The following is a 21,720-nucleotide window of genomic DNA, read 5'->3' on the forward strand; positions in this document are numbered from 1 at the left end:
AATCTGCATTTATCATTGAGCTGATAGTCTGAAAGGCCCATTGGTACTGCCACCCGAGATGCATTCAAGAGTTGCTAGTATACCCGACTTCCTAGAATGGGAGGTCAAGCTTTTGTGATGCCACTTAAGCACAACTGGACTAAGTGTTGAAATGGACTTCCATGAACTCCCACCAAAAACTGCTGAACACATTGATCATTTAAGAAGGGAATTCCCAAAATGTCTAGATAGGAGCTTTGCCGTTTTAGAGTGTGTCATGGTGGGCAAATGTCAAAGGAAGCAGCCAGGTAAAGGAGGGCATATAGCTCCTGCATTAAGGAATCCTTTTTAGTGTGAACAAAAGTAGTCTTGGTGCTGTGAGAAGGTGGAAAACCTTTCTAGGAAGCTACTGGTCAATAGCAGCTGCTGAGCAGACACCAGACAACCACAGACCCTCAATTGAATATGTGAAATGGAGATAAATGAGTCCAGGGTTTCCATCTTTATTCCCCACTCCTTTCAAAATAGTGATGGGTTCCTAAATGTGAGGGAGGTAGAGTACCCAGGTGAAAATGTCAGATGCTGAAGCAAGAGGTGGGAGAGAAACGGAGGTTAGGAGACCCGATGAACAAGCAAAGTTGTCTTGTCTCAAGCATCCTGCACTCGTTGTTTCATGTGAGTGTTTAATGTCACCCAGGCTGAATTGGAGTTGCATGCTGATCTAAAGTTGAAGAGCAAGCCTGGGATGGCTGGAGGTGAAAGTTTCAAAATCCTCTCGAGAGAACGGAGGATTGGTTAACCAGAACTCCTTTCAGAGCTTAAGCACATTTTGCAAATGTGTAATGTAGGCTTTCATTTGGAAACTTCTGTACACTAATCCTGCTTCCATAGGGTGCATGATTTAAATGGAGGCTAACTTTATTAATCAACATTTTCCCTTTAGACTCTTGTGCATCGGTTTGTGTCCTGTACTCTGGCCTGCCATTGTAGTGTGTTGGGCTGAGCTGCTTGGGAGCCATTTGTCTAATTGGAGTTAAGTGGACCATGTGGCCTAGCGGCTAAGGCACTGGACTTTGAAATTCCAAAGCTGCTTGTTTAACTCCCGTTCTGCCCCAATGTATGACCCAGCAAGTCGCTTAACAGGTCTCTGCTGTGAACTCCTAAATATCATCTATATAAAAGGGTCTGACCGTGCATGAGATTTGGTTGACCCTAATGGCTTGCACTTGGATGCCTCCCATTTTCATTCTGGTTTTGAAATGGTTTCTTCCTCTTGCTCCATCATGGCACATCACCTTAGCCGTCTGCTTGTGTGCTGTTCTCATCTGTCTTTCACTTTTCAGATGACCTGACAGGTGCAGCATTGATCCCCGCCTCTCCGGACTCGTGGGCTCCTTATCCACTATATGCCACAGAGCTGACCCCTGGCATCCCTCATGCAGCATTCACCTACCCGGCTGCTGCGGCAGCAGCTGCTGCACTTCATGCTCAGGTAAGGAGATGGTTGCTGCCTATGTGGTGCTGGCCAGCTATGGAGTGGGAAACAAGTCTAATTGCCCTGATGCCCTCAACTTAGAAGATTCTAACAAAAAATAGGGTCATGAAGTAATCCAGGTCATGGGAGCAATGAGGGAAGTGGACACGGATATAGCTGGAGCATAAAGACAGTCATTCAATAAAATCTAAATTCCAAAACCCATTGGTGGAGTCGAGGTGAAGCCCACTTGTGCCTACCTCTTGTTGGTGCACACTACACTTAAGTGACAGGGGTGGGCATCAACCTGGGTGGCTATGTTGAGCACTTCTACCATCCTCTCCAAGAGAAATCAGACTGGTGATGTCAACATCTTGTCAATTTGCCTAGTCACCTGTGACCAAAGCAGGACAGGATGAAACTTGACTAGCAATGCCCATGGGCCACATAGTAGGCCTGAAAACTGAATACCAACAAGCAGATCTTTTCTGAATGCTACTGAACCTTCCTCGCCGGAGTCTGACTGCTTGCTGCCAGTTGTAAGTAAGTGGCAAAAAAAATTTTTCAAACTGCCATCTTTATTACAAACGGATTGCCTGGGATGGCCATCTTTTTACTGTATTGTGACCCACATCTTCACTCTACAGTGCTGTTTGCACTGCGATGTGTCTACTGCAGAGATTTAGTGACCAGACTCGAATATTTTATACGTGTTTCTCAGTAGGTCCGAATGAGCATGACTGTTTTCAATGGCTCCTGCAAAGGACCCGCGTACTAAAATATCTAGGGTTTGTACCTGCTTTGTATTCCAAGCTGCCAGAATAGACTTGCGCGTGCGTTTTAATGGCTGTGTGTTGGCGTTTTACTTTGAATATATTGCCAAAGCTTTAGTTCCAAATCTACAGCTGCAGTCCTGTTGCTGTGTCAGTTTAATTACTTTGCAGTGTCTAGTTCTGTGCTTGACCCGTTTATTGCTGGATTATTGTATCTTTTTAGAACCATTTTTTTTTTTTCATCCTCCCAATCTTTCTCCTGTCTGTGCCCACTCACATCACGTTGCTTCATAAGCACCAGGAGGGACATGCTCTTAGGGTCTGCACCCAGGGGGGCTACAGTATGTAAATCTGGTGATTTTTTTTTTTTTTAATTTCACTTTTAAGGGGTCATTTTGCATCGTATTGCTTAGTTTAAATGCCAGGCACCGTCTGGCTTGCAGAACACTTTAAAACCGTGGAGGTATTGTATGTAGAGAAGGCTACAGGCCACTATTTGATTCATATTCAGTATTGTATATTAGGTTTTAATAACAGTTGTAGATATATTGTAAGGACCACTAGGGGGCTTCGCTTACCAAACAAATGTGATGTGCCAGCAACTTCGTGTGTCTGCCGCTCACATATATACATATATATATAGATATAGATATATAGATATAGATATATAGATATATATATAGACTTCACTTTCACCAAACAACAAATCTTTTAATTCTCGCGGATATGCCTCTTCATTGGGTGGGGGGACTTTTTCCTGATGGCAACACAAATTGGATCTATAAGTCTCTGACTTAGTTTAAATCCGAACAATATATTTGATCTTTTTCGCTGTTCCGTTATTTAGGTTTATTTGTCATATATAGGTTAACACAGGGTCAACATACAATGAAATGTGTATGACGAGAAAAACCAGTCACTCAGCCTAGATCCAATAAAGCTTAAAAAAAGATTACAAGGTAAAGCTCACCAAGTAATTACCATTTGTGCCAATGCAATCTTTGCTATCTTTGACTTTCAAATTTTAGTACTTTAACCTGCTCTGCACGTGTATCGTACCAATATTTTTGAATTCTTTACAATGTTCTACTTTGTCACCTACTTTTATTTCTATCCCCAGACATGGTTAAATCTCTTGGCACAAAGTCTCGTCTCGTGGGACATGAAAGTGTCTCTGAGAGAGTCCTGTCTCGTCCCAAGATTTTTTTTTTTTTTTTTTATTATTTTGTCAGTGCATATTTCACCAAGCCTGTACAGCGATGCACGTTTGTGAATTAAACATCCTCTCATCCATGATATGAATACATGGAGCAAATGGACAGCAAAAATGTACCTTGCCTTAGATAGATAGATAGATAGATAGATACTTTATTAATCCCGATGGGAAATTCACAATGGATGATAAATTAGACTGGACTTAGACACAGTTATGAAGATTACTGTGATCGTTGCACTACCCAGCAGAAGCTCTCCTTTGCCAATGCTGGCTTCTCACATTTAATGTGTCAACCCTGCTGTTAGGTACATTTAACATGTTGGATTGCAGGCCTTCATCACCCCAAGCCCCTCCTTACCATTTTGGTCTGGAGATTGGTCTCCCTTTAAAATTTTCTCCATTTCAGCCCCAAGTTTCAATGTTGTGTGGGGAACTGTTTTAGTAAATTGGAGAGCCCATTAGCTGTGGCTTGGGGGTGCCATAAGTGCAGGGGAGGGATTGGCTTTCCTTTTGGGTTGGTGGTTGGCGGGGTCCCTTATCTGGAGTGGGCTCTGCCACAGCCTGGTAGGGATGAGCTAGTGTGTTGACCTGAAGTCCGTCCAGCCGCAAAACCTTTTTGCAGACTACAATGCAGGACTCCAATCTGTGTGGTCAATTTATATAAAGTTCCTGTGCTAGCAGGTCTTCTAAATGGCCGGAGAGAATGTAGACATTACAGCCTAACACCTGCGTCTTGGCCCTCTGTGTTGGAATGAGCTGATTAAAAGGTGCTCCATGTCTTCACCTGGAGTAATGTTACCAGTTCTTTGACTGTGCAGTTTTAATATTTACTAGCTGAAATACCCAGCTTTGCACAGGAGAAAAATTGAGAAATTTATATAATTTAAAAAAATAAACCATGAAGACACACTAATGTGCTTGTCTTGTGGCCTTGTATGTATGTAATCATCCAGTTGCACACTCTGAACCAGCCAACTCCATTTCATTTCAAAAGCAACAGGGCAGTGGTGCTCAAACATCAGGAATGCTGGCAGTCGCCTCCAGTTCACCCTCTGGTGGTCATTCAGGGCTGGGTTAGGGTAGATCTTCACCCTTCAGTATTCTTAGTCAGCCAATGAGAAACGTGCGTAACAAGTTTCATGAAAAACATACATATTTATATATCTGTAGACGGAGAATGCAGCTTAATAGGACCGGTGTTTAGTTTTTCAATGTCTTAAGTGGTGAGCTGCAAATGCCATCTTTAACGTCTGTGTTCAGGAGTTTAAACCTGATGAGTCACCCCGATGTTGAGTTAAATTTCATTTTTTGGTTTGCTCTGTACTGTCACCATGGTTTGACTTTTGGAATGATTTTTTTTTTTTTTTCTTGTAGATTTAGTTCAGTGAAAACTTCCAAATTATCAGGAATCCTAGTTAATGGTCACTGAGGGTTTTAAGATTGTGTATACTGTAAACTAATTTTAGTTAAGTGATTTGTAGACTGCTTATTCAGTAAGGCACACTCTTAAACGGTGCCCAATCGGTCCATTTGCCTTGTCGACATTTCTAGAAATGTGTACAAGAAACGACAGTACAACAGTCCGAAGTGAAGGTGATTAAACAGCCATATGTAGACTTTCTGGGGCAAGGCCTCTTTGTTAAAGATGAGCCCAAGATGTCACATTCAGCATTTGGAGTGTTTCAGTGGTAGAAAGCTTTCTCAAGCTTTGCTCTAAACTCTGTGCCAAGCCCCATCTATATTCTTTAAAATGCATCCTGCGATTGGCCCTTTCAGTAGTCCTTGATCTTGACTTGGATTCTGAGTGGACCATATTGAGTGTAATACTAAAGTGTGCCCAGAAGGGGGCAGTGTATCAAGTTTCTTGCCTTGAAGAAAACATTCAAAATTAGCGAGTGTCCTGTGGAAAGTGTCACCTAAATGCCTAACCCCCTACCCCATTAGTGCAAATTTAAAGGCCTCGATTTTCTTAGATGTTTTTATAAAGTGACTCCATGCTCTACTTTAGTTCATAAGTAACTGATTCACTGGTGGCTGTCAATACATAACTTGGGCAGAAGTTAAACATTACATCTGCATAGACATTGAAAATGTATTTTCAAGCCTTTTTTTTTTCCTTGACCGTGCCAACAATGTCTTGACACTACAGCAGCCAGCAGTGCTGGATTTCAGCCAGTGTAAGTCGGTCAAAGAGTGTAAGCGAAGACCACCTGTCTTGTGCTTCCTGTTGTAAGTTATTTACGTGATGGTCTTGTTTTCTTGTTCCCTAAACTCAAAAGGTTGTCTAACCTTGAGATAAATGCCTGCACTTCTAGCAGGCTTGACAATCTTGGCTGACAGTGTGCATTTCGTGTGTGTGTGTGTGTGTGTGTAAAAATGTAGAATTCATAAGTGTGCCTCCTGTCTGCCAAGTAGTGCAGACAAACCTAGCAGTCTAGTTTATAGGACTCCACTCGCCAATGATGACTGCAAGCAATTTTGGAGGAGCCTGCTGAAGCGTTGTGCCCGATTTACAACTGTAAACTTTTTAATGTTGCAGTCTGTCGGAACCTGAAGGGACTTTTACAAGTGGGAGTCGGTTTGGGATAGGAGTTAAAGCTGTCAATTAGACAAACATCTTTGCTTATCTAAGCAAAGAATCTTCCCAGAAATCTGAGCTGAAATGATTTCTGGGTCAAGGGTGTCCCGCTCACTCCACTCCATTACCCGTTAGTCTTGAGCAGTATACCCATTCAACTGCATCCCCTCCATGTCCCTTAACTTCTAAATTTTCACATCTCCAGCATCTATGCTGGGACAATCATTAACTGGCCCATGCCAACTGCCTGCAGTTCTCATTTGATGTAGAAGGGGGAGTTCTCCTGGGTCTGGTCTATTTTATTATTTGGAGCTTTTTAACTCCATATTGTCAAGCTGGTGTAGATATTTGTTTGGGAGGTTTCCTGCCTTGCGCCCTTTGTTGGTTGGAATTGGCTCCAGCAGACCCCCCGTGACCCCGTCGTTCGGATATAGCGGGTTGGATAATGGATGGATGGGTTTCCAGGAACTTCAACTAGAGTTCTGTTGCTGATTTCTATTGTTAGCTTGTCTAAAACCCTTGGATGTCTTGACCTTTTGCTTCTCAATGCAGTCACTGACTATCAGCTTTAAAATAAATGCTTGCATTAGGGCTGGTAACCTTCATTCAAGGGACTGTTGCTTGTAGAAGTTGAACCTAATTATGGTGCCCACGGCCGTGGGTCCCTTCCATTTCCCAGGACCTCCACGGCCTTAACCAAGGATGAACACAAACAAGTTTAATTTCATAAAGTTCAAACTTGTGTATTGAGTGTAGTTCAATTAAGTTCTCCATAAATAACGGCTCATAAAACAGTTTTGAAAAATCTCTCCCAAAATGAATCTTCATAATTCTCTCTTGATCACAGTACAGAACTCCAATGCCAGTGTTTCTCCCATTAAGACTTGGTTTGAGACATACTTGAACCCAGACCCCACTTCTAGTACCTCGTGGTCCCCACAAGCCTGCCTCCCTCTTTCTGCTGCCTCCTTCAGCATCTACAGGACCCTTGAGCCCATGATCGCTTCTTCAAAATGATCTACCCTGGGATCATTGTTCCCCTCACTCCACTATGGGGCATCTCAATCCCTCTTCTGTCTGTTCCGTCACTGGTCTCGCTGTGCAGATTTTGCCTGTCCTTTCTTTTTACTGACCCACTTGGACCTTATCATACCCTAACAAAGTGTACCTCTCTCCAAGCCATGGCTCTTTCATGCATGTGGATGGCTAGTTGGCTCCTGACCCCATTAAGTGCACCACTGTCAAGTCGTCCTCTGCAGTTGAGTCGGAGCTACACTTGGTATTTAAACAGAGTTGCACCTTCCAGACCCCCCCTGTCCCGCCATGCCAGAAACATTTAGGTTGGGTTTCTTCCTGGAAACCGAGCTATGCCCAAGTTAGTTGAAGTGGGCACATTTGTTGCATTGCTAATTTTGCGGTTTTGTTCTGAAGAGTAGCTGGGCTTATTAACTGACCTGGGTGTGCCTGAAGATGCACAGGTCACAAATGTTGATTTTTAAGACTTTATCTGCTTCTAGAACGTAATTGGTACCTCGTTCAAGAACTTTACCAAAATAGTGTTCTTCCTCCACTTTTTTTTTTTTTTCTTTTTAATATATATTAAACAAAAGTGTGTGTTTCTGTTTGACCCGGAGAGTACTCTGCAGGCAGCCCGTAGTCTGAACTGGTCATTTTGAATCTCTGGCCCAACTCCAATTTGAAACAAAAGGACCAGACCAATGGTCTTCCTACAGCATTAAGATGCAACTCTGGAGAATTGTTTAATTTCTGGCTGGAAAAGCTTCTCCTAGATGAAGTGAGTGGGGCATGTTTTGGTAATTAATGCATAGCTACAAATTCCTTTTTAGGTCAAGTACAATATTTGTGTATTTGTGATCCCAGTTGAGGGGAAAACCAAATTTATATGAATTATCAAAAGTTTAAATAGGATTACATGTTACCAAAAATCTTAATTTGGTGGAGTCAATTTTAGACTTGTTTCCTAGGCAGCGTCCTGTAATTGCATTTGTCTGTTTTCTTTGCTATCGTAACTTCATTTCATGCCAAGTGTCGACAGATGTGTATACTCAATCTGAGCGATCTTGTCTGTTTAGCCAACCTAAGGTCCCTTCCGCTTCATTTTATTTTTATGGATCAAAGGAATGTGACCAAGCCTTCATGTTCTGTACCATCAGTCTGCAGGAGCACAAAAACGGAAATCTGCAATTCTGTGGGGTGCCCGAGGCCTAAGATGTCCACAAAATAAGCAGGAAGTGAATGAGCTGCCTTATCTACTGACAGAAGGCCCAAGAGAAGCATTTAGTGCTCCAGGCTGCTGCCCAACTCCACTATTAGTTTACTTGGCAAATCTTGATTGTTAGGCCCCTCTCAAAACAAAAGTTTCTAAAATTAACAGACCTCTTTAATTCTCAAAGCTCTGTTAATGCTTAAACTAAAGTTGGTCTCAACTTGCTGTGAAGTTTATAAGAAATGCCTAACCGCTAGGTAGACTGTACTTTCCTGCTGTTAGGCAAGTTTTAGCACTGGAATGCTAAAAGTGCAGATCATTGTTTAACAGATTTTAAAAAATCTACAAGATGTGACACTGGATATTTTGCAGAGGAATAATTAATGGTACCCAATAATTCAGAATCCAGCAGCTACTAGAATTCAAGGTATCTATAGCTCTAGGGATGAAAGTTCCTAAATCAGTTGCTCATGATCCTTGAATTCTGCTGCATCCTGTTGTTGAAGTGGAAAGTCAGAATTGGAGTTCCTAGTCCAAATTTTCAACTGGAATGCCACCTTAAGTTTTTCAACTCTGGTCTGACAAGTTGGTTCATCAGACTTCAGATCCTGACGTCCATCCAAAATGGTGACTTAAAACTATGGCAATATGGCCAGCCTTCCATTTCCTGGGTATAGTTTTCATTTGGCCTGAGCCACAAGCAGCCATAGAAAGTATTGGAGACCCAGAATAGCATTTATGGAGGACCTGTTCCCCAAACACCCCCCAAGTTCATTGGAATAAAAGCTGCAAATAGAACCTGCTTCTTGGGAGTGGAAGGTGGTTGCAAGTAGATATCTGATGGTACGGCCACTCCAATTCTGTTCCACAGACAGTTGCAATTTCCACACAACTTGATTGATTTTTGTAGCTTTTTAAATTTTTTTCTGTTCTCCCACCTCCCTAGATGCGCTGGTACCCTTCAACAGAAGCTGCCCAGCAGGGCTGGAAGTCCCGTCAGTTTTGCTGAAGCACGTTTTGTAAGTATTGACCATTCCCTTGAATTGCATGGCAACTGTTAAATCAGACTGCAGTTGGCCCCAGAAACTACTGAAGGTGTGTTATCACCTTTTAGATGTGATGCAGTAATTCCATCTTGAAAGATGGAAGGAAAAAATGGGAATTCTTATGGGCCTTGGTCTGGAAAGGAGACTGAGTTGACAAAGCAAAGGACTCCAGTGACAAGGAAAAGTGAAATCTGACTGACCCTACGTGTCCTTAATTTAAAAATACTTACCTGTGTGACGCTACTGAATGACTGCTATTTTTACATAGCAAGCCTGGCGGTCCTGCTCATGCAGGAGTGTAGTCTAGGCATCACCAAATGTTGCAGGCACAACTAAAGTTCAGTACTTGGTGTCAGTGGTACAACTTTAGATAAATGCATTTTACACACACTTAAAAAATAAAGGCCACAAACTGTGCAGTGCTTAAGAGTTTGCTGTGGCAAGTTGACTTTGGAATGCAGTGCATAAACTAATTGCATGTGAAGATTTTATATTTCTACAGTCACAGGAAATGTCTAGGTCTGTGCTGCCCTTAATATTTAGTCATGAACTTTGAGAGTTCCTCACATTCATCAGATTTCAGGAATGACCATCCTTGGTGGTCCTACGTTTTGTGGTAACATTCAATGTCTAAGTCCTCCGAGTCCCAGACCATACTTGGCATACTTCATTTTCACAGAAACCTTTCCATTGGAAGGCATTTGTTGTTTGTTTTACTAGAGGTGGAGAAAATGAGTTACAGGCTGAATGCAATTACATCAAATGTTACAAGATTTGTATAGTGTGTGTGTGTATATAAGAACATTTTTGTGTTGATGATGAAAATGCTCTACATAGTACTTGAACTCCCACTTTGAACTTAAATGAGTACACCAGTTTACTGTCTTCATTGCAGTCGACAAGAAAAATGTCACACCTGAACATCTCCACACTACTATTTTAGTGTTACAGGTTTACTGGCTTAGAACTGGTGCCTCCTATAATTAATGGTTTTGGTTTTACAGAACACACCTTTTCTAACTTGTGGTACTGTATCTTTTGCAGACAAAGCAGTGGGGATGGATGACCTCCTTTAAATGCGATTTTATGTTCAATAGATTGGTAGTTTCAAGATTTTGAAATGAACAAATCCAATTCATTAAATGAGGAACCTTTTTTTAGATTTTTTTTTTTTATATATATATATTTAAAAAAAAAAAAAAAAAAAAAAAAAAAATCTAATTTCTCCACAAAGAGGACTTGGCTTCATGAACTTTCAATCCATAACACTGATTTAAATCGGAGATGACGCTTCATTGCCTCCATTACAAAGCACAGCTTGCCCGAATCGTCTTTGGAGTCGCAAAAACCCTGACATCTCAATTTAAGGGAGGGTTACTGGCTAAGCACATTTCAAGGCAGTACTCCCACCAGAGTTGTGACCACAATAAAATTGCTGTCACAGACTTTTGCTCAAAGTTCAAACTATATTTCACTCCCCCAGGCTATTGCCTTTATGGTTTTAAACACCAGTACTAGGACTTCAATTTGGTTAGTCTTAATACAGCTTTTGGATGTCCACCTCTGTTGCCAGTCCCCTGCTGTAGTATTTAGGTGGTGGTGGTGGTGGTTTTTTATTCCTTGTGATAGATCAGGGAGGAGTCACCTTGATTCTGGAGGGCCACAATGGCTGCAGGTTTTTGTTCCAATCCAGTTGCTTATGAAGCACTAATTGCCAAAGCAACTTTGTGCTTCTCTTTAGTGGGGTCTCAAGTCTCCGCCCCCCCATAAAACACACCCCTAAGTGCTTGTTTTAGTCTTAAAATTTGCATTCACTGTTTTATGGCTCCTTAACAGTAAGGACTCTAACTTCATTCTATTTACACCTGTATTCCTCTATCTGGTTTAACAAAATATTAGGAACAAATCTAGAGTGGACTTCGAATTACTCCTATTTTAAGGCGTGAAATCATTAGGATGACATCCTTGGAAAGGGGAAAACATCTAATTAGTTAAAACGCTGACAAGCCTAAAAATGACCTGTTGGCAAAAATGAGCTGCTAACCAACTGGTTGAAACAAAAATCTGAAGTCCTCCAGGATGGATGTTGTCAGCCCCTGTAGCACATCATTAGTGGTTACCTTTATCAGTAGAAAATGTGGTCTATAAGAAGAGATGTGCGGTGTAGTCACTAAAGTGAGAGTTTAAACCCCATGGTCCCCAATTCTGTTCCCACCTGTATGGCTCTGACGCCTGGCCTCCAGTATTAGGAGCTCTAAGAATTGGCCAGACTCTGTGTGCATGTCTTAAATTCCTCATCCTCGTTTTCTTTAATTGCAGGTAAAGGTTTAATACCTGAAGATTTACTGTTCTTCCCTCTGCCCCAACATCTGCCAATATTTAAGAATTCTAAGTTAAATGTAAAGGTACTTTTTTATTTTTTTTTTTTTTTTTTTTTTTTTTTTTTCTCAACCAACACTCCATCCTGCCCATCATGATTTCATGGATCTTGCACAGAAATGTTCATGTGGGAGTCAAGCGGCATCTCACGGAAGCCTTTCTGCAGGAAACGGACAGCCCCTTATCCGATTTAAATAGAATCTCTGAACGCTGCATGTTGAACCTCATGGCATGATGACGGACTTTTGTGAATTTGTTGTAGTCTTGTTGCCTAGCAACCGAACATGGCCTAGTTGTCAGTTTGGACTGCCGGCTCCGTGGTGTTTGCTTGTGTTCAATTCTTGGGCTTGAATTGTTTGTTTGTTTTTAAGACCCACGTCTGCTCCATCAAACGCAACTGTGGAATTTTTTTTTTTGCTCATTCACTAGTGTGGGGTCAGAAGGGGAGATGACGTATGCACTGATGGAATTTTATCTTGATGGTAGAAGCCAATACCCCCCCCCCCCCCCCCCCCATTCCACCCACGTAATTACCATGGCTTCTACCCAAGTTCCTGTTTAATTTTGTGATGAAGTGAAGTTTATCAATGGAACATGTATGAGAATTTGTACTGCTAACTTTTTATTTAACTATAAAATTAATGGGGGATATATGTGGGTTGTTTTTGTTTTTTTTTGTCTGCTTGAGTTTTCCTTCTCCATTTAGCTGTTAAAATATGTAAGTGCTTGTGGGGAAAATAACTAAGATTGTTGTAAAGATAAAATACAGAATGTGAAAAATAAAGAATATTCAGAATATTAAATTTAGTAGAGTTTTTTTTTTTTTTGTTTTTCTGTAAAATGTTGGAAGGTCAAGTGTCCTTCCCTGGAATTCCACACAGCCCATGCCTGAGGTGTCCTCCAACTCGGGGGGGGTTGCCAAGTCCGGTCCTGGAGAACCACCGTGGCTGCAGGTTTTCATTCTAACCCTTTTTTTAAACAGTACCCTGCCTGTGCTGCTAATTTGAATTCTTGTGAATTGATTTTAATTGAATTTTTCCAATATTAGTTTCCCTTAATTTCTTCTTCGTTCCTCTGAATTGCTTCATTTCTTTCCTAAAATGGCACCCACTGAAATGAAATGTGAAGTGAGTGAGCCAACAGAAGACCAACTAAGTGAGGGCCTCAAACTCCAACCAACTTCACTCCAACTAGCTGCTTAATGAGGTGCCAATTCTTGTTGTTAAACCCGTTCTTTAATTCCATGGCTTGTTGCTGCTCTCATGAGGCATTGGCACATTTCCGAAATTTAATTTTCTAAGAGCACTGGTAATGTTTTGGGGACCTGAGCAGATCAACATTCCTTCATCTTTATTTTAATATTTGTAGTATGGACACCAGTTTTGGCTCATTTTGTATCTCATTATTGTTTGGCTGCTTAAGGGGGGAAATAACCAATTAAGGGGACTGAGTCTTCAAGAGCAAGTCCATTACTCACAGGTGGCGCAGTGGTAGTGCTGCTGCTTTGCAGTAAGGAGACTGGAAGATTGTGGGTTCGCTTCCCGGTTCCTCCCTGTGTGGACAGCGCTTTGAGTACTGAGAAAAGCGCTATATAAATGTAATGAATAATTATTATTATTACAATTGGTTCAAGAGAAGTTTAATTTAGCAGCAAAAACAGGTTACTCATTTAAAAGGGTTGGAATGAAGTCCTGCAGCCATGGTGGTCCTCCAAGACCAGAGTTTGCAACTCCTGCTCCAGCTAGTGGAGTGGCTGGGTGTGATCGGCTGAAACAAAGGGTCCACAGTGGCTGTCTGGAGGGCATACTCTGGTTTTTGAACTAACTTGTCACGGCTATGTGTTACAATGAATAGAACTGTTCACTTCGAAGCAGCTTCGACAAGTTACCCAATATTTTCTAAGGTGGTCTTCTCATTCTTTAAACTGGTACCATAGTATGCGGTGTGTTTGAAAACCAAGCACTTAATGCTGGCACATCTATATCCGATTTTTAAGATCATGCCTTCACTTACCGGCTTGGCGGAGTCGCCTTTTTAAGCAGACTAGCCTCGTTAGTGGTCAGTTGACGGGCAGTTTTTTGTTCTATGCTCGTGTGGCTGCGTACTCCCTTTATGCTGCTAAAAGCCAGCAAGCAGCTGATTTCGCAAAATTTTGGGAAGCACAAAAGGGGAAAGCAAATCTGTATGTAATTTTACTTCATTCGTTCATGTATTGTCGTTTTAAAGAATTTCAGCGTAATCTTCAGGGATGTGCGAGATGATGGCATATACCAGTAGGAATAAAGTGTAGATATGGCAGTGTTTCTCCCCCTCTATCTAAATGGTAGAAGGCCATTGCCTTTAGCTGGCTGGGGAGGAAATATTTGAAAGGCCTCGGTGCCATTAGTAAGGGTTGGGTGGCAAGGATAGGTGTCGCTATTATGCGTATTACAAAGATGGGTCTAATAAGCCTTCACCCCCCCCTCATGCTCAAGGTTGTCTTAAAGGTATTTTTTTTAAGCCAGTAAGGCTCCTAAATTTTGGGGAGATGTTTTGGCTGCTACATTGGAACAGTTGTTGACCTTTCTACAGTTTATTTTTTTATTTTTTTGGCAGCTTTGGACTTTGTACATTCTATGAGCCCTTTGCCTACAAGTACAATACATGAATTTTTTCAGTAATTTAGTGAACTCGTCCTGTTTGAATAAAAGTGTTCTACTGGATTGTGGGATGTGGGTTTTTTTTCTCTTGGATTTTGTCCTTTTCTCTCCCACCAATACTGGTTTATCTTTTTTTGCAATAAACATTTGACTTTATTTTCAAGAGACTTTGTATTTTGAGTTTTGGGGTACCTTGAGCGCTGTCCGGCTATGAACTTCTAGCAGACACTGACCGAAGATAGTGAAGATGTCGGACCATTCTTGGACTGGCCTGAAAGTCACTAAACACTATTATGCTGTATTGACAAATGGCTAAAACTGTTGGGAGGAGATTGTTTTTTCAGTGTAAGTTCTTAATCTTTAAACTTGTCCCATTCATCACTCTACAAATAGACTTTTTTTTTTTAAAAACTGGTGAATATCTTGGAGTGTAACTGAACTTTTTTCCTAGGATCTTTTTAAAACGTCTAAATGACCTTTGTCACCTGGCTGCATGGCCTCCCACTATAACCAGCACAGTCATCTGGCAGACCTTCACCGAGGCCAATTGCAATGTCTGGGTAAGGATTTTAAAATTTAAGATGGCATTGTCAAGAAGATGAGCGCTTTGAGTGTGAGAAAAGCGCTATATAAATGCAAAGAATTATTATTATTATTGGTCAATTGACTGCTATCTTTCATAAAAAGCAACCTTGGTATCTTCAACAAGGTGAGTCTGTTACAAATGAGACGGATTGTGTGCGCAATACCTCAGTGGCCAGTAGTTTTAACCTGTAGATTAAAAAAAAAAAAAAAAAAAAGTCCGGTTCACAACTAGAACAATGTTTGTTTTTTTTGTTTTTTTCTAGTTTATTGGTCTTTGGATTCAGAAATTGTCAGATTTTCATTTACAAGAAGTCCTGTTCTTCCATTGCAGCTCTGGGCGAGTGTTCTGTACCGCTGGGTGTGACTCAAATATGTGCCATCACTTTAAATGCTTGACGCCCCAAATTAGTTGTGACCTTTTTTCTTCCATAATTTGCTTCCCCTGGTGTCTATTTCACTCGGTTAATGGTCTTTAGGATACAATGAGAGTTGGACTCCGTGGTGAACCAATTCATAAATCACCAAAGCTGCATGGTGGTGGTTTTGAAAATCCAAATACAAACATTTAAATTACCCCATCGAACTAATGCTTGCTAAATATGTAGCAAACTGTTTTGAATTGACACTAGTGCACGGATGTCAAACTGCAGTAGCTCCCGAGTTTTCATTCTAATCCTCTTCTTAGTGATCCGTTTCTGCTGCTAATTTTTTGCGCTTAGTTTCTTTTTCCTTGACTCGGGCCCCTTAGGCTGCTAATTAAGACTAACAAAACTGAGAAACAAAAGCCACCACATGACCAGTTCACCTGCACCCATCACATAATATCTGAAAATAAAGGTGATGGTCTCAGTAAGGTTGCTCTCTCGGCTCAAAACATTTTGATGATCTTAAGAAAAACAGAAAATCTAAATTTTTGGAAATGTCTGCTGTGGCAGAATGAGAGCAGCAACAAGCCATGGAATTAATGAGTTTAACAGCAAAAATTGGCTTCTCATTAAGGAAATGAAGTGAAATTGGTTGGAGTTTGAAGCCCCAATTTAGCTGGTCATCTGACTCGTTTCACATGTCATTTCTGTTTGGATTCTTTTCTTCATTAAATGCCAGCCATGCAGAGGGTTAGTAAAAAGGGAAAAATTTAATTAGCAGTGAAAACTGGTCACGGATTAGGAGAAGGGTTGTAATGAAAACCTGTAGCCACTGCGGCCGTCCAGGCCTGGAGTTTGACATCCCTGCTAAGGCATGGAAGTTTAGGTAACAGCTTTCTTAATTACTGCTGGTAATTGATCTCTTACATTATTGGCTGGGGAAAGAATCTGCAGCCACTGGAGTCCCCCTCAGGACTGAACTTTAGAAGGCCGACCGTTTAACTCCGGGGTTGGTGAACTCCAGGCCTGGAGGGCCGCAGTGGCTGCAGGTTTTCATTCTAACCCTTTTCCTAATCGGTGACCAGTTTTCACTGCTAATTAACTTTTTCCTCCATCACTTTAATAGCCCTGTTAGAGTTCAGCCCTCTGAATTGATTCCTTTCTTCATTAAATGACAGCTCATTTCACATCTCATTTCTGCTTAGCTAACAGATGACCAGCTAAACTGGGGCTTCAAACTCCAACCAATTTCACTCCAATCACTTTAATGAGAAACCAATTCTTGCTGTTAATTAAACCAGTTATTTAATTCCATGGCTGGTTGCTGCTCTCATTCTGCCACAGCACACATTTCGAAAACTCTTGTTTTCTGTTCTTTCTAAGACAAGGCTGGCGAACTCCAGGCCTCGAGTGACACAATGGCTGAAGGTTTTCATTCTTGCCATCTTTGTAATTAGTGACCAGTTTTTGCTGCCGATTACTTTTAATTAACTTGACTCGGGCCCCATAGTTTTTTTCTTTAATTAGCAGCCAAACAATAATGACACACAACAAGCCACCCCATGACCAGCTCCCCTGTGCCCATGTGTGTATGAGTGTACCCTTCAATGGACTGACACCACATCTTGAGCTGGTGGGAGCTCTTGGCAGTCCTGAATTGTATTCAACATGAAACTAATTTCATTTAAGAATGAACACTCGCCTTAGTACCTGTTTGTTGGATCATTCTAGATTAACATGCCCATCCCACCTAATTGACAACATCCGTGTGTTCAATTAATTTAGATCTAGGTACCTTTGGCAGAGCCACATCTAGAGCTGGTTAAGAAAATGAGAAGCAAATAAAACAGAACCAATCTTAAAAGGCAAGATAATTGAAAAAAGCACAAAACTTCTTTGAGGAGCAGCCGTGTTAACGGTCTTTTAGTTTAGTAGTTTGGTTGTAACAAACATGTCTGTACCCACTGTGGTCCTCAAGGACCAAACTTGGTCTCTGCTATGGGCAATTATCATGTCTGCTGAAATTGAATGCATGGAAGGTGTGTGTTTTTTTTTTTTTCCTTCAATTCCCAAAACATATGAATAATTAAAGAGATTATTATTAATTATCCATGACTATTCCTTCTGCACGAATAAGTTTTACATTACAAGAAAGCACAACTGAACCCTCCACCCACTGAGCCATTAAAGTATTCTTAGTGAGCCTGAAGAGCACGTGCATAGCAGCTCTCCAAAGATTTCATTGGCCGTAAGTGGCTGATGTTGCACAAATGTCGTACCCAATCACATCAGAGCAGTGGAAGTGTGAATGCAGACAACTTCGCCTTCGTTTGTCTCCTCTGCTGGCTTGCTCTCTTTAGGGGGGGGCATGTACTGCAAATATAGGACCCCTGTTAATACTGGATGAGTTTTTACCTGTTGTTTTTTTTTTCCTTACATCCCATACAGTTTTCTTTAAGATTCCCTCATCTATTGAGCCAGGTCATTCAAGCGTCCCTGGTAATTATTTAATGTCATGTGTTACAGAAGTGTTTTTAAATGTGCTCAGCAAACAGCATTCATCACGAAGTGGCAGAGCTGCTCCAGTGGTGTATTCTGGTCTGATGTGCACCTTTTGTTCTGTTAAAGTAATTTCTATATCTGATTTTCTGCAGGTGGCGCAAGGGTAGTGCTGCTGCCTCCCAGTAAGGAGACCTGGGTTCGGTTCCCGGGACCTACCTGTGTGGAGTTTGCATGTTCTCCCCGTGTCTGCGTGGTGCTCCGGTTTCCTCCCACAGTCCAAAGACATGCAGGTTAGGTGGATTGGCGATCCTAAATTGTCCCTAGTGTGTGCTTGGTGTGTGGGTGTGTGTGCTCTGCCTTGTGCCCTGTGCTGGCTGGGACTGACTCCAGCAGACCCCCGTGACCCGGTGTTCGGATATAGTGAGTTGGACAATGACTGACTGACTAACAGATATTTCCAATAATGCAGAAAATCAATCATATTTTTAAGCAAAGTGTAATATTAAAGGTTACCCTGAGTTATTTTTACAGGTGCATCAATACATTAGAATATCATTGAAAAGTTAATTTATTTCAGTAATTCAATTCAAAAAGAGAAACTCATATATTCTATAGATTCATTACACACAGTGATATAAATTTTAAGTGTTTATTTCTTTTCATTTTACTGATTATGGCTTATAGCTAATGAAAACCCAAAATTCAGTATCTCAGAAAATTAGAATATTGTGAAAATGTTATATACTGTATTGTATATAAATAAATATTGTAGACTCCTGGGGCCTCATGCATAACGCCATGCATAGAATTCACACTATAACATAGCGTATGGACAAAAGCGGAAATGTGTTTACACACAAAAAAATCCAGATGCATAAATCTGTACGAACGCCAACTTCCATGTTGTTCTGCTATATAAATCCCGGTTCGCGTGAAAAGTAACGACACGTGCACGCACCTGCTGTCCCGCCCTAACTCCTCCCAGAATTGTGTCTATGAATATGCAAATCAATATAAAATAGCCCTTAAGCTTAGCCTTCTGTGAAAAGACAATGGCAAAAGCACAGGGGAAAATAGAAGAATTTCAGCGAAAACCAAGTGGAGGCAAGGAAAAATGTACTATTTGTTGGTTTAAACAGTGATATATTCAACAAAAGGAAGTTGATCGAGTGACAGAGCGTCGGAGACACTCCTAAGGTCAAGTTCACAAAGTCGCACAGCGCCCGAAATAAAAAAAAGTCACATATCAGATTTGCCATGAAAAGGCGAGTCGTAGCCCACAGTCTGTGTGTCATATGAAAGCTTATTAGGGTAGAGAGAAAAGAAAAAAAATAGGGATACAGTGAGAAAAAAAGCACTAAATGCCAACTTTAATCTCAAAATTTCCACTTTGATCACATAGTTTACTTTGTCATTAAAGTAGAACAACATAAACTTCATCTTTAAATCGTTTAATTTACTAGTTTCTCAAATACTATCGTAACTAAAGTAGCACATTAAATGCTTTGTTTTTGTATCTGTTCTTCTATGTGCTCTGTGTGTGAATCACTACGTGCTTAAACGCACTTTCTCTTCCTCTGACAGGACACAGAATCCATTACATTCGTGATATTACAGCTCTCTGAATAATTAAAATAATGAGATGTATACTTGATATAATTTTCATGATGATAGGAATTAAAGCATGTTCTTAAACATGGGAACACAGTGGTGCCTCATCCACAGATTGTTCCTGCCTCCCGCAAGATGCTTGCTGCGCCATGTGCAACCTTCAATGAAATAATTTATTGCAGCAGTACTGTCTCTTTCAAACGTACTAACCCCAAATTCCTGTCCTTCCTTTTCTTTCTCCATGTAACCAATCGCGACACAATCAGTCCTGTAATAGACGTTAAGCCATCTGTAAGCTTAGAACGCCGATTCTTCAAAACTTTTAAGGAACATTGAAATATCTTCGTAGTACATGTTTAATTATTCTATTTATCTTTCCAGTGTTGCACCAGCCCCAGCAAGAATACAGCGTGAGACAGGAATAATTGGGGTGATAGCGCTTCGCTAGCGCTGCGACACAGTGTCCTCACATGTTTAATTATTAACAATAGATTATTAAAATTTATCTGTAAAATGTAAAACATTTTTCTGCATTTTATCTTAAATATTTTCATCATATGTAAATATGCGCTTTATAAAGTGGCTCAGGTTGTGCAATATTAAAACTATTGCAAGTTTACAGTGAGGTAATTGTACTTATCAGTACAAACAGTTCTATAAGGAGCACTTGATGGACTGATTGAGTGCATTTATAGTTCTTGGGATGAAACGGTTTCTGAACCGCGAGGTCCGTACAGGAAAGGCTTTGAAGTGTTTGCCGGATGAGAGCAGTTCAAATAGGCAGCATGGCTTATGCAGCATGTGCTTGATGCTGTATACCGATTAATTCTCCTTCCGATCATCTGCTCCGAGTGGTGCAGTGAGAGTAATATCAAAGTCAAAGTGAACTTTATTGTCATCTCAGCCATACACGAGTATACAGATAGACGAAATTGTGAAGCTCAGGGTCCACAGTGTAACAACATGACGTGCAAATAATAAATTAAAAATAGAATTAAAATTTAAATTTAAAATTAAAACACAAAGAAGTAGCAGCAATATTGATGTGTAAGATATGTAATATAATAAATATAGATAATACAGAAATGGTCAGTGTATGGTAATAGTTGTTTAAGACATGTGTAAACAATGACAGGTCAGGATGTTTCACAGCAGAAGGATAACAAGAGTGTCAAAATCCTTAAAGGTCAGTATGAGATTTTCAGTTCTTCTCTACATGCACACTCGTCTTTGCAGGACAGTGGCTCGCATGTCTAAAAGTTCTGTTTTTAGAGGTGGTTGAGGCCGTGTGGAAGGTCCTAGGGGGCAGCCTGGTGTTAAGGAGTCTAACAGCTTGGGGGGGGGGGGTAAAAACTCTCCTGCAGCCTGGCAGATCTGGCTTTGATGCTGCAGTATCTTCTCTTGGATGGCAGAAGTGTGGAAAGTCCATGTGAGGGGTGGAAGGGGTCCTGCACAATGCTGCAGGCCTTGCGGACACTGCGTTTGTAAAATATGTCCTGTAGTGAAGGGAGAGGCACCCCAATAATGTTCTCTGCTGTCTTCACTATCCTTTGCAGGCGCTTGCGGTCGGATATGTTGCAGTTGCCATATCAGACCGTGATGCAGCTGGTCAGAACACTCTGGTGCCTCTGTAGAACATGGTGAGGATGGAAGGGGAAAGACTTGCTCTCTTCAGCCCCCTCAGGAAGTGTAGTCTCTGCTGGGCTTTCTTGTTTAGTGATGAGGTGTTGTGTCCACGTAAGTTCCTCAGTTATGTGCACACCAAGGAACTTGGTACTCCTAACAGTCTCCACATCTAAACTGTTGATGCTGAGTGGGATGTGGGCAGGACGTGATTTTCTGAAGTCCACAATTATCATTTTTGTCTTGTCGACATTGAGAGAGAGATTGTTGTCTTCACACCATGCGGACAGCCGTTGCACCTCATCTCTCTATGTTCTTTCATCATCCCTGCTTATCAGTCCCAGCACTGTCGTATCATCCGCAAACTTGATGATGTGGTTGGTGTTGTGCATGGCTGTGCAGTCGTGAGTCAGCAGGGTGAAGAGCAGTGGACTAAGCACGCAGCCCTGCAGTGCTCAGTGTGATGATGCTGGAAGTGTTGCAGCCCATCCAAACTGACTGGGGCCTCTCTCTCAAGAAGTCCAGGATCCAATTGCAGAGGGTGGTGTGGAATATGGAAAACGATGATCCGATGTGGCAACCCCTAACGGGAGCAGCTGAACGAAGGTGCAGTGAGAGTAACAACGCTAAAGCAGCTATGGTTTTTGGAATAGTTGGTCCATTTCATGGACCATTATATTGTTACAGGTTAATTACAATCCGATGCATTAAACTAATAAACAA

General features: G+C 41.2%; 1 protein-coding gene across 1 annotated transcript in view; it reads left to right on the forward strand.

Annotated features, from left to right (window-relative positions):
* LOC114667706 (RNA-binding protein with multiple splicing 2-like) overlaps positions 1-11,691 on the forward strand; it is a 43,301-nt gene extending 31,610 nt beyond the window's left edge. The window contains exons 6-8 of the mRNA XM_028823117.2: positions 1,323-1,471; positions 9,194-9,266; positions 11,613-11,691. Coding sequence (XP_028678950.1) covers positions 1,323-1,471; positions 9,194-9,256 — 212 coding nt within the window. The 3' untranslated portion in view covers positions 9,257-9,266; positions 11,613-11,691. The remainder of the gene's footprint in view (positions 1-1,322; positions 1,472-9,193; positions 9,267-11,612) is intronic.
* The last annotated feature ends 10,029 nt before the right edge of the window (positions 11,692-21,720 follow it).

The sequence above is a fragment of the Erpetoichthys calabaricus genome, chromosome 17, assembly GCF_900747795.2.
Source record: "Erpetoichthys calabaricus chromosome 17, fErpCal1.3, whole genome shotgun sequence".
Lineage (NCBI taxonomy): Eukaryota > Metazoa > Chordata > Cladistia > Polypteriformes > Polypteridae > Erpetoichthys > Erpetoichthys calabaricus.